This window comes from Nycticebus coucang, chromosome 1, assembly GCF_027406575.1.
Source record: "Nycticebus coucang isolate mNycCou1 chromosome 1, mNycCou1.pri, whole genome shotgun sequence".
NCBI lineage: Eukaryota > Metazoa > Chordata > Mammalia > Primates > Lorisidae > Nycticebus > Nycticebus coucang.
In genome coordinates this window covers 2,118,535-2,131,955 of record NC_069780.1, presented here as the reverse complement: position 1 = coordinate 2,131,955, position 13,421 = coordinate 2,118,535, and the positions used below count along the sequence as shown (strand labels likewise).

The 13,421-nt window shown below is 43.1% G+C and overlaps 1 protein-coding gene across 14 annotated transcripts in view; it reads right to left on the bottom strand.

Annotated features, from left to right (window-relative positions):
• RUFY3 (RUN and FYVE domain containing 3) overlaps window positions 1-13,421 on the bottom strand; it is a 93,981-nt gene that overhangs the window by 43,789 nt on the left and 36,771 nt on the right. For all 14 annotated transcript variants that reach the window (XR_008383072.1, XR_008383605.1, XR_008383684.1 and 11 more), the window contains one exon: window positions 617-790. Coding sequence is in view for 10 of the 14 variants with exons in the window: in XM_053606563.1 (XP_053462538.1) it covers window positions 617-790 (174 nt within the window). In the remaining 4 variants the exon portion in view is untranslated. The remainder of the gene's footprint in view (window positions 1-616; window positions 791-13,421) is intronic.

Below are 13,421 nucleotides of genomic sequence, written 5' to 3'. Positions count from 1 at the left end.
TGCTTTCAGAATACATAACATGTTGTGAAAATAAAAAATTCTCTACTTAAGACTCAGTCCTTCTTTCAAAAAGAACCTATGACCTTGCTTTATAATAATACAATAAAAATATTTTAATAATATAGTATTTAAAACCTTATGGTATTAATGAAGAAACAGTTCAATGGAAATGAATATGTAATCCAGAAATAGGGCATTAAATACTGGAAAGGAAGTAAAAGGAAGCAAAGGGAACAAAACCAGGTCCTGCCCTCAAAAGATTTCACTGAAGCAGGAGCCAGGATGCCGAGTTCTAGCACTTGTGCTGCCCCAACTCTTGGTGTGACCTGACAAGCCCTACCCCACCCCCGGCAGACCCACTTCCACCTGACAACAGGACTGCCACACTGGACTCGTTACTCACGATGGCCTTCCAACTGAGAGTCACTCATCTGTATGTTTTAAGCCCTGTAAGTCCTTTAAGTCAACCGTATGCCTGTTCACATACAGCTGCACTCCAGGGAATTTGTGTTACCAACTCAAGCCTCCTACTCTACAACCCCACAGAGAATGTGCTCTCTCTCTCTCCCCCCGGCTGCCAGGAACACTGGTGCCTCTGCACGCTGGTGCAGCCTACCTTTTAAGCCGTGTTTCAGACAGTGCTCCATTACCACAAAGAATTGCTGCAGAGGGGCGTAGTCGGAGTCCAGGGTCCTCCCCAGGTTCAGTGCCGACTCGATCAAGCCCTTGATGCTCAGCTTGGCCATGTTCATCAGGTTCATGCGCTCGTTGGCCATGAGATAATTAGGATCTACAGCCATGGCGGGGGGAGAGGATAAAGCATGTTACTGGAAAAAACACATCTTAAAATTCAGTATTTTCTCACTATGTTAACATTTGTACCAATAGCACAAAAGCAATGATGGGTAAGGCTGTTGGTGCTTTGTGGAGAATCAAGGCAGTGGCTCCACACCATGATATTAGCTGTATTCTCTACCAGGCACTCACTGTGAAAAAATCACGTGGCTCGGAGCCTGTGGCTCAAGTGGCTAAGGCGCCAGCCACATACACCTGACTTAGCTGGTGGGTTCGAATCCAGCCGGTGCCTGCCAACAATGACGGCTGCAACCCAAAAAAACCAGCCAGGTCTTGTGGCGAGCGCCTGTAGTCCCAGCTACTTGGGAGGTGGAGGCAGGAGAATCTCTTGAGCCCAGGAGTTGCAGGTTGCTGTGAGCTGTGATAACACAGCACTCTACCCAAGGTGACAGCTTGAGGCTCTGTCTCAAAAATCATGCCACTATTCCTTAAGAATATCCTTAAAAAACTAGTAAGAATGATCTATTTTATCAAGCCCCAAGCCTTGAGTCCAGCCTTTTAACATTTTCTCCACTGCCTCTGCCAGCACCCTGACCTGGTACTCATCACCATCTTACTGGGCTCCCAGCACACTCTGGCTTTCTACCCCCTCATTCTCTACCCAATTTATGAAGTGATCTGAACATAAGCCAAAGTAAGCAAAAAAGTTTGCTTAAACAAAATTTATTCCAGGTTCGGCGCCGGTAGCTCAGTGAGTAGGGTGCCAGCCACATACACCACACCAGGTTCGAGCCTGTCCCAGGCCTGCTAAACAACAAGGACAACTGCAAACCAAAAATAGCTGGGCGCTGTGGTGGGCGCCTGTAGTCCCAACTACTCGGAAGGCTGAGGCAAGAGAATCACTTAAGCCCAAAAGTTTGAGGTTGCTGTGAACTGTGATGGCACAGCACTCTACCGAGGGCAACATAGTGAAACTCTGTCTCAAAAAAAAAAAAATTATTCCAAGTATGCTATTTGTATGAGAGTCTTTATACCATTTAGGACTGTTACTATTTAAACTACACATTAACATTATTAGTATAATGCAGACTAAATCTTAATCAAACTCCCACAATTTTTAAGACTTAGCATTAAGTCTTAAAAGCATGAGTATGTGGCTCTCCCCAGTCAGATGGATACATTATTTCAGGAGAGGACGGAGGCACCCCATCTCACTGCACTCTGACCAACACCACAATTTCACAGGGAAGGTAAATGAGACTTAAGAGAATCAAGTTCTGGGCAGTGCCTGTGGCTCAGTGAGTAGGGCGCCGGTGCCATATGCCGGAGGTGGCGGGTTCAAACCCAGCCCCGGCCAAAAAAAAACACACACACAAAAAAAAAAGAGAGAGAGAATCAAGTTCTGGCGGCGCCTGTGGCTCAGCGAGCAGGGCGCCGGCCCCATATGCCGAGGGTGGCGGGTTCAAACCCAGCCCGGCCAAACTGCAATAAAAAAATAGCCGGGCGTTGTGGCGGGCGCCTGTAGTCCCAGCTACTCAGGAGGCTGAGGCAGGAGAATCGCCTAAGCCCAGAAGTTGGAGGTTGCTGTGAGCTGTGTGATGTCACGGCACTCTACCGAGGGCAATAAAGTGAAACTGTCTCTACAAAAAAAAAAAAAAAAGAGAATCAAGTTCTAATTGCTCTGCCCTGACTCACCATGTGGCCTGGGCAAAATGAGAGACCACCTCAGAGCCAGAGTCCCACGTCTGCTCCAAACCCCATGCTCCTGCTGACTGTCATGCTCTTATAAACGACGACTCCAAGTAACGTCTGTCCTTCCCTCCTGTCCATCACTTACGTGTCTAGCTTATTTACTTATTCTCTTATTACTATCATTTAAGTATTCTCCCTTCTTCTTCTTCTTTTTTTTTTTTTTTGAGACAGAGCCTCAAGCTGTTGCCCTGGGTAGAGTGCCTTGGCATCACAGCTCACAGCAACTCAAACTCCTGGGCTCAAGCAATTCTCCTGCCTCAGCCTCCCAAGAAGCTGGGACTACAGGCGCCTACCACAATGCCCAGCTATTTTTTGGTTGCAGCTGTCGTTGTTGACGGCCCTGGGCTGGATTCGACCCCGCCAGCTCAGGTGCATGTGGCTGGCGCCTTAACCGCTTGAGCCACAGGCACTGCCTATTCTCCCTCCTTTTCAGATGCTGAAGCAGGACCATAACAGTTAAGTGGCCAAGGTCAAACAGTCCCCAAGTGATAGTATTTGGGCCTGAACCTGATATGAAAGCTAATGTCTGTGTCATTATGCTATGTGTAACAGCCCAAACATTAAATACATCTAATTTATCAAATTGTCACAAAAAACTAAAAAAGGCCTAGTGCTCTAAGAAGTATTTCGCCTCTTCATAAGAGTATTAAAAGTACAAATAAAATTATGCTTCTGTAATAAAAATAAACCAATTAATACAAAACCGACTATTTTATGCAAATTATAGCAAGTAATTTTCTTCAGTGTTTTTATTTATACCTAAGTTCCAAGTTAAATGAGCAGAATCAAAAGGTCATATTCTAAATTAATCATCTTCTCTGTTAAGTTTAAGGACTTACAGTTTTAAAATTCCAATAACATAAATTTTAACTTTGTTGGAGTATTCTTTGGGGTGCTATTTTTAGAGAAGTACTTTTTTTTTTTTTTTCAGAGAAGTACTTTTTATAAAAGTCAAAATTGGTATATATTACCAATAATTCTTTCTCATATAGCAACAAAATGTTTGTAGGGCCACAGCTCAGATGTGGCTATCACTGCTCACAGAAGGCCAACTTGTCAAGAATGGAATAAGCTCACAAGGGGACAGTCAAATACACAAAGATCCTTCTCAAGGACAGCCATGAAGGAGAACTTTATCAGACATTAATTTCCACTAATCACCAGCATGTACATACACAGTGTTTCTGACCTCCCATGATTGCTGGAGCAAAGGAGCAGGGCAGTGTTAGGCGTGTCTGTGGACAGCAGCTGGTTTCTTGCCTGTGACCTCCCCACAGATGGCAGCAAACTAAGCTGAGGGGATTAGAGGGAATGGCTCGTAAGGTGTGCTCACTCTGCCTCAAGCCAATAATTTAGGAGCTAATAACAAAATTAAGCATGCTACCCTTATTCCAACCTAGTGAGAACTAGTCATGCAGGGAGAGAGAGATTTGGATTAAGTAAAAAATACCATGCTTTGAGACACAGTCCAGAAGTAGTAGTCGGTTTGCATACCAACCCATCAAGGTAATCAGTAGGAGAAATATGGATGACATCTGGTTGGGTGGGGTCTAGAGCGCAGAGAGATTAACTGGCCTGCAGAAACTAAATTCCTGATACCTATTTAAACTAACCTCCATCAAACACACACACAAAAACGACTCACCCATTCTTTAGAAAATACTGTTCCCAACCTTGGCACTATTGACATCTTGAGCTAGTTAATTCATTTTTTACGGGGGTCTGTTTTGTAAATTAAGTTGAGCAGTACCCTGAGGCATCTGTGGAGAACTACTTCTCTAAAGTGAAAATCAAACAAAAAAGAATGTAAATTGTACTATGGAAAACAGTAGGGAGGTTCCTCAAAAACTAAGCACAGAACGGCCACGAGGGGGCAGTCCCACTACCGGACATTCATCCGAAGGAGCGGAGACCAGCATGTCCTCCCAGGGCTGCTGCCGCACAAGTCGTGAAGCCACGAGATGGGATGGGCACGAGCGCCCAACAATGGGTAAATAGACGAAGTGTGGTGCGTATGCATACCAGAATATCACATGGTCACAAAAAATGAAAGCCTGCTGTTTGCAATAGGACTCTGACAGCAAATGAACTAGACCCTGGCTGCTGTGTGGTCCCAGAACTTCAGCTCTGCCTCATGTGGAAAGCTTCCAGAAGCCGAAAGTCTCAGGCCCCACCAGTACCACAGAATCAACTTCTGTACTTTAACTGTCCCCCCCAACCCCGAGGCAATATGTATGTACAGTATAGCTTGAAAATCCATCACCCCATGACTCTCCTTGCGCTAGCATATCATAATTCCATGATTTCACAGTTGGCTTCTTCAAAAGCAACCAATATACAGCATGTTCATATATATATATAAATCAGTAGAAAGCCCTTGAAGGAAGAAAATAATAAAGATCAGAGCAGAAATAAATAGTAAAAAAAACTACTGACACAATCAACAAAATATAAAGATGGTTCTTTGATAAGAAAACCAACTTTCACATTTTGCTAGACTGACCAACAGAAACAGACAGAAAGGGCTCTGTGCCGTAGCACAGTGGTTATGGGGATAGCCATATGCACCAAGGCTGGAGGGTTTGAACCCAGCCCAGGCCACCTAAACAATGACAACTGCAACAACAACAAAAAAATAGCCGGGCGTTGTGGCGGGCACCTGTAGTCCCAGCTACTTGGGAGGCAGAAGCAAGAGAATCGCTTAAGTCCAAGAGTTGGAGGTTGCTGTGAGCTGTGATGCCACAGCACTCTACTAAGGGTGACATAGTGAGACTCTGTCTCAAAAAAGAAAGAAAGAAAGAAAAAATACAGAAGGTCCAAAATACAAAAATCAGAAATGAAAGAAAGGACATTAGTAGTGACCTTACAGAAATAAAGAGGATTAAAAGGGAATACAGTGGGCAACTGTACACCAGCAAATAGATAACCTAGAGGAAATGGACGATTTCTTAAAAAGACACAAACTGACACAAAAAGAAATAAAAAATACAGACCAACTTATAACAAGTAAAGATACTGAATTAATAACAACAATAATAAAAAAACTCAGATGGGGGCCAGGACTCTGCAGATAGCTTGTTAAATTCTACCAATCACTTAAAGAATTAACACCAATCCTTCACATACTATTAAAAAAAAAAAACAGAAGAACGGGGACCATTCCAACTCATCCTATGAGACTAGTATTACCTTGAGATTGGTCATCAAAGATACTACAAGAAAAAAAAAGATACTATAAGAAAACTATAGATTAAAACTCCTCTAACAAAAAAAATAAATAAATAAAAACTCCTATAACTGTAAATGAGAAAATCCTTTTTTTTTTTTGTTTTTGGCCGGGGCTAGGTTTGAACCCACCACCTCCGGCATATGGGACCAGCGCCCTACTCCTTGAGCCACAGGCGCTGCCCAAGAGAAAATCCTTTTTTTTGGAGACAAAGTCTCACTCTGTAAGCCTGGGCAGAGTGCTTTGGCTCCTCATACCTCACAGCAACCTGAAACTCTTGGGATCAAGTGATCTTTCTGCCTCAGCTTCCCAAGCAGCTGAGACTACAGGCACGCGCCACAATACCCAGCTGATTTTATTTTTTTAGTAGAGACAGGGTCTCGCTCTTGCTCTGGGTGGTCTCAAACTCCTGAGCTCAAGCAATCTATACCTCTTAGCCTCCCAGAGTGCTAGGATTACAGGAGTGAGCCAGTGCACCTGTGCCCAGCTCTGTAAATACAAAAATTCTTAACAAAATACTGGTAAACCAAATTTGTAATAGTAACAACCCAACCCAGTAGGATTTATCCCAGAATGCAAAGTTGGTCCAATATATAAAAATCAACCCAAGTAATACACTAATTAACAAAGTAGTGGACAGTTACCATATGATCATGTCAGGAAAAGCAGACAAAGCATTTGGCAAAATCCATGATACAAATATCAAAAATTAATGATACAAACATTCAACAAACTAGGAAGACAAGGGGGACTTCCTAATGTTATAAAAGACATCTATGGAAAACTCAAGCTAACATAGCTAGTGGTGAAAGACTGAAGGCTTTCACAAAGATCAGGGACCAGACGATGACTATTGTCACCTCTTCTAATCAACAATGTACAGGAGCGTCTAGCCAGGAGAATCAGACAAGGAAAAGAAACAAAAAGCATCTAGATAGGAAAGGAAGAAGTAAAGCTATATTTGCAGATGACATGATCTTATACATGAAAAATCCTGAGCAATCCATACACACAAAAAAGCACAAACTAATAAATTACTTTGGCAAGGTTACAGGGTGTAAGATCAATTATCAAAAGTAAACTGTACTTTCACAATGTAAAGGTGTTTGGCACACCTCCGGTGAAGGACTCAACTACAACTTGAACTTTATCTTAGAAATGGAAAACATTTGACCCTCATTATCAATATAAAAAATAATAATAATTGTAATTCTATACATTAGCAACAATTCAAAAAGGAAAATTATGGGCAATGCCTGTGGCTCAACGAGTAGGGCACCAGCCCCATATACCAGAGGTGCTGGGTTCAAACCCAGCCCCGGCCAAAAACTGCAACCAAAAAAAAAAAAAAAAGGAAAATTAAAAACAATTCCATTTACCATAGCACCAAAAAGAATAAAATATTTACAAATAAACTTAATAAAAGCACAGACTTATACAATAAAAATTACAAAACATTGTTAAAAGTTTAAAAAGATCACAACAGACACCTGATGTTTACAGAGTGAAAGACTTAATATTGCTAAGTTGATAATACTCCTCAAATTAATACAGAGATTCAAAGCAATCCCTATGAAATCAGTAGCTGTCTTTGCAGAAACTGACCACCTTATCCCAAAGCACAAATGGAAAGGAAAGGCACTCAAAATAGACAAAATAGCCAATTCTTTCTCACATTCTGAGAAAGAGTATGTTTGAGGGTTAACACCTCCTGATTTCAAAACTCACTCCAAAGCAACAGTAATCAAGGCTGTGTGGTATCATCCTAAGGACAGACACACAGATAGATGGAACAGTCCAGAAGTGAATGGCTGATAGACAACTGATTCTCAACAAGGGTACCCAAACAGTTCAACTGGGAAAGAATAGTCTCTTCAACAAATGGTGGTAGAACAACGGGATATGCACATGCAGAAGAATTCTTTAAAAAATTAACTCAGGGTGGCACCTGTGGCTCAGTGAGTAGGGCGCTAGCCCCATACACCAAGGGTGGCGGGTTCAAACTCAGCCCTGGCCAAACTGCAACAAAAAATAGCCAGGCATCGTGGCAGGTGCCTGTAGTCCCAGCTACTCAGAAGGCTGAGACAAGAGAATCGCCTAAGCCCAGGAGTTGGAGGTTGCTGTGAGCTGTGTGATGCCATGGCACTCTACTGAGGGTGAAAAAGTAGGACTCTGTCTCTACAAAAAAAATTAACTCAAAATGGATCAGATACCAAACTGTAAGAACTAAAAACTATGTAAGTCATAAAAAGCATAAAAGTCTCAATCTTTATGACCAGGGGATAGGCAATGGTTTCTTAGATATGATAACAGAATCGATTTTAGTTTTGTAAAGTTTTCCAAACTTCTTGAGATACCTTTATCTGAAGAATGCCATGCCACAGAAGACACCTCCCATGGGAGCATTCAGGAGCTGGGACAACAGGCAGCCTTCTTTGTTTTGAGACAACATAAGAGTTCCAGGTGATTGGGTGGCGCCTGTGGCTCAAAGGGGTAGGGCGCCGGCCCCATATGCCAGAGGTGGTGGGTTCAAACCCAGCCCCGGCCAAAAAAAACAAAAAGAGCTCCAGGTGATAAATACAATTTAAGAGTTCCCTGCTTTGCTCAATTTATTGTACAGCAAATAATTTAAATGGATATTAGGAGGTAACATTGTAATCAAAAACAGATTTCTCAGGCTGGGTACAGTGACTCATGCCTGTAATACCAGCACTCTGGGAGACTGAGGTGGGTAGATGGCTTAAACTCAGGGGTTCGAGACCAACCTGAGCAAGAGTCAGACCATATCTCTATAATTAGCCGGGCGTGGTGGCAGGCACCCGTAGTCTGAGCTACTCAGGAGGCTGAGCCAAGAGGATTGCTTGAGCCCAAGAGTTTGAGGTTACTGTGAGCTATGACCCTGTCTCAAAAGAACAAACAAACAAAACCCCCAGATCTCTCCTCTAGAAGAGTCAGAGCTCTGTCTTTCTCTTACTTCCTGAGTCATGTTGGGGGAGACAATCCTCCTTGGACCTCTGGTGCCCCACAAGTCTTTACTGGGATGTGTTAAGACCGTAAGGCCCTGACCACTCTCACCTAGGCCATTTCTCAGCGCTGTTGACATAAATAATAACCGCGAGAGATGGGACTTTCCTACTGCTTCCTATAAAAGCCAGGGACCCCCCAAACTCAGTGTTCTTCAGACCCAACACAAACATCCAATATACATCGCATGTCCCAGAGCCAGTGTCACTCTGTGGGATTCTGGTGCAGACATGCTGGTGCTCAGGCTACTTGCCATGTTATGAGTGATAATGTCCTTTCCCCTGACCCAGAAGCTGTGTGTCTTTTGCCAGCATCCAAGAAACAGAAACGGGCTGATTTATTAGTTTGTAAAAGTAGGGTAAACCCTAGAATTGACAAAAATAGGAGTAGGCTCAGCACCCATAGCTCAGTGGTTAGGGTGCCAGCCGCATATACTGAGGCAGGCAGGTTCGAACCCGGTCTGGGCCAGCTAAACAACAATGACAACTGTAACAACGACAAAAATAGCCGGGCACCTGCAGTCCCAGCTACTTGGGAGGCTGAGACAAGAATCGCTTAAGCCCAAGAGTTGGAGGTTGATGTGAGCTGTGACACCATGGCACTCTACCGAGGGTGACAACTTAAGACTCTGTCTCAAAAAACAAACAACAACAAAAGAAAAACCCAAACAGGAATAGTCTCCATTCTTTTTTTTTTTGTAGAGACAGAGTCTCACTGTACCGCCCTCGGGTAGAGTGCCGTGGCGTCACACGGCTCACAGCAACCTCCAACTCCTGGGCTTAAGCGATTCGCTTGCCTCAGCCTCCCGAGTAGCTGGGACTACAGGCGCCCGCCACAACGCCCGGCTATTTTTTGGTTGCAGTTTGGCCAGGGCTGGGTTTGAACCCGCCACCCTTGGCATATGGGGCCAGCGCCCTACTCACTGAGCCACAGGCGCCGCCCAGGAATAGTCTCCATTCTTAGTTTAAATCCCTGGAATACTGCACTCTTATGCTCCAAAAAAGATAACACCAAAAGTAATATGAATAAAAGCAAGATCAGGGGTGGCACCTGTGGCTCAATGAGTAGGGCACCGGCCCCATATGCCAAGGGTGGTGGGTTCAAACCCGGCCTCAGCCAAACTGCAACCAAAAAATAGCCGGGCGTTGTGGCGGGCACCTGTAGTCCCAGCTGCTCGGGAGGCTGAGGCAAGAGAATCGCGTAGCCCAAAAGCTGGAGGTTGCTGTGAGCCGTGTGACGTCATGGCACTCTACCGAGGGTGGCAAAGTGAGACTCTGTCTCTACAAAAAAAAGAAAAAAGCAAGATCAGTCTCAACACACCTTAGGACTTGAGGTCGGAGCCTAAATGCTGTGGCATCACAGAACACATGAAGGAGTGTGGCAAATGGTGACAATGGTGTATGAAGTCAGGTGGGAAAAATAAGAACGGAATGAGGCGTTCTAAACAGGAACTAGAAAACACAGGTGAGAACGAGTCAGACAAAGAAGTCTCTGAAACTAGACTTGTATATTAATGCAGCACACAATGGGAACCACTGTATGTTCGAGCAGAGGATCACTATGATTAAAATTGTTTGGGAATGGGCTTTGCACCCTCTGGCCACATACACCGAGGCTGGCGGGTTTGAACCTGGCCCAGGCCTGCTAAATAACAATAAAAACTACAACAAAAAAATAGCCTGGCGTTTTGGCAGGGTCGCCTGTAGTCCCAGCTACTTGGGAGGCTGAGGCAACAGAATCACGTAAGCCCAAGAGTTTGAGGTTGCTGTGAGCTGTGACACCACGGAACTCTACCCCGGATGACATAGTGAAACTGTCTCAAAAAAAAAAGAAAAAAAAAAAAAAAACATTGGGAATGAGTAATCTGAGGATTATGCAAAATAAAACCAGAGGAAGAGGATCAAAATGGTCTGCCATGAAGAACTATGATGATTCAAGTTTAGACAGTCATAGGGAAGTAATCTAAGAGTATCTATTAAGGAAATGGAGATTTAAGAATAACTCTAGGTTTCTGCCCTAAGAGACTAGAATAATATTGCTACAAACAGGAGTGAAAAAAACTGAGCAAGTGTTTCAGAAGTAAGGGAAAAAACAGTCTTGGTTTTTTTTTGAGACAGTCTCTCACTACCTTGCCCTCAGTAGAGTGTGCCGTGGTGTCACAGCTTATAGCAACCTCAAACTCTTGGACTTAAGCCAGTGGTTCTCAACTTTTCTAATGCCACGGCCCTTTAGTACAGTTCCTGAGGGTCACGACCCACAGGTTGAGAACCGATGGCTTAAGCAATTCTCCTGCCTCAGCCTCCTAAGTAGCTGGGACTATAGGCACCCACCACAACGCCTGGCTATTTTATTGTTGTTGCTTTTGTTGTAGTTGTCATCGTTGTTTGGCAGGCCCGGGCCGGATTTGAACTTGCCAGCAATGGTGCCTGAGGCCAGCACCCTAACAGCTGAGCTAAAGGTGCTGAGCCAACATATTTTTGATCACATAGCTGCAAATGGAAATTAAAAGTTTCAAGCTGAAGATTCATCAGCATAGGGATAATAGCAGCAATTATACCTTTTCAGATGCTTTCACCAGGGGAGATGGTTTAAAGAGAAATAGAATGATGCAGGGTTACTACCTAACCCTGTAAATTGTGCCAAAACAGTTGTTTCATAAAGGTTATTTTTGCACACACCTACAGAGTGGCTAGAGATCAACTGGATATATGCCAGAGAGGCAGCGTGGGATACGGGAATGCTTTTTAAACTGAAAGTCATAAAATTGATTTAGTGTCCTCTGTAGTAAGATTACATATCATTCCATTAAACTTTTATTTTAGACTTGTACAAATAAATGATGTGGTTCTTGGGTCAAGTAAGTTTAAAGAACCTTGGTGCAGTGGCTGAGAGCTCAAGCTCTTGTCTACAGCAAGTCTATAGAAGTCTGAGCTCTACTCAAACCCTTCTGAGCTGTGACTTGGGGAAACGCCCCCCGCCCCTCTCCCTTTGAGATAACTGAGTATTCATCTGAAATTGTAATCATACAGAGAGATACCTAATACTTTTAACCTAGTTCCCCTCAAGATAGCTCCCAAAATTACAGTACATTATTGCATCTAGGATATTGACAATGAATTAAAGACATGGAACTTCCTTCACCACAGGACCCTTCATATCAACTTTTTATAGCCACACCCACATGCCTCCTCCCCGCACCCCATCCTTAACCCATGGCAACTATGAATCTTCCTTTTTATAGTTTCATCACACTAAGAATGCTATCTAAATGGAATCACACAATAATGTATAATGTAATATTTTAAATTGGCTTTTTTTAACTGAGCTTAATTCTCTGGAGAGTCATCCAGGTTGCTACATATTATCAGTAGTTTGTTCCTTATAATTACTGAGTAGTATTCCACTGAGAAAGTTTCTTAACCTCTCTCTGCTTCACTTTCCTCACCTAGAAAATGATGTTATAGGGTCTTGAAGATTAAACAAGTTCAATGTGGTAAGCATTTACAAGTGCTTAAGCATGCTAAAACCCAGAAATTGTCAGTTAATACACTTCCTCCAGTCTTCCACAAATACAGCAATTTTATTTAATTCAGTAAGTTTTCATGTTCACCATGGGGCCCAGTTCTAGAAGCTAAGACAATGCCTCAGGTATGTTCTTTCTGTTTTCCAATAATAGTGAACATAATGTCTTAACTCCATCCCCCTTCCCATGTCAAGGAGTAAGAATGAAACTCTGTAGGTAATATTTTACACAGGTATATTATTTCCTAAATTCAAGCGGCGTCTGACCATTTCAATCCTCAGAGAGATGGGTAGAAAGCAAATTCACAAAACCTGTTTCAAAGTTTGTAATGAGAGTAGATAGGAATTAAATATTTACTGAGAAACTAAAAGTAATAAACTACGTGCTTTTTGTTATCTAATTTAATATTCATAATTTTCCTAGTGAGTTTCGAAACATTTTTTTCTTTTCGTTTCTTTTCTTTTTTTTTTGAGACAGGGTCTTGTGCTGTCACTCAAGATAGAGTCCCAAGCATCAGCCTAGCTCACAGCAACCTCAAACTCTTGGGCTCAAGCGATACTCCCAGGTAGCTGGGACTACAGGTTCCCACAATGCCCAGCTAGATTTTTTATTTTTTGTACATGAGCTTTCACTGTTGCTCAGGTTGATTTCGAACTCCTTGCCTCAAGTGATTTGCCCATTTTTGAAACATTTTTGGACACAAATTACTAACATGTGAGGGAGTGAGATGTAAGATAATCGAGCAATGCTACCCTATGAAGACAATAGCTCATATTCTACTAGACACAGCTTATATGCACATTGAACATGAACCAATTACCACTGTAAGAAACAAATTCAAACACAAGTTTCAACCTTGCCAAAACTTGGGGGCAGGGGGGGGAACTAGTTCAAATCTACAGCTGACTAGAGGTTATTTTAAAGAGCAATCTTTCAGGAGGCCAGAACCTAGTGTTAATACTTCACCTAATAAAAAGCCAATAATGGCACATCCATAGTCACAGATGAGAGACTGAACCGCAACAATCCCTTAGTGAGGGTCTCCTGCACGAGCAGCACCCGCATACGTCCTTGGCTCAGGGTCTGAAGCCAGGATTCTCC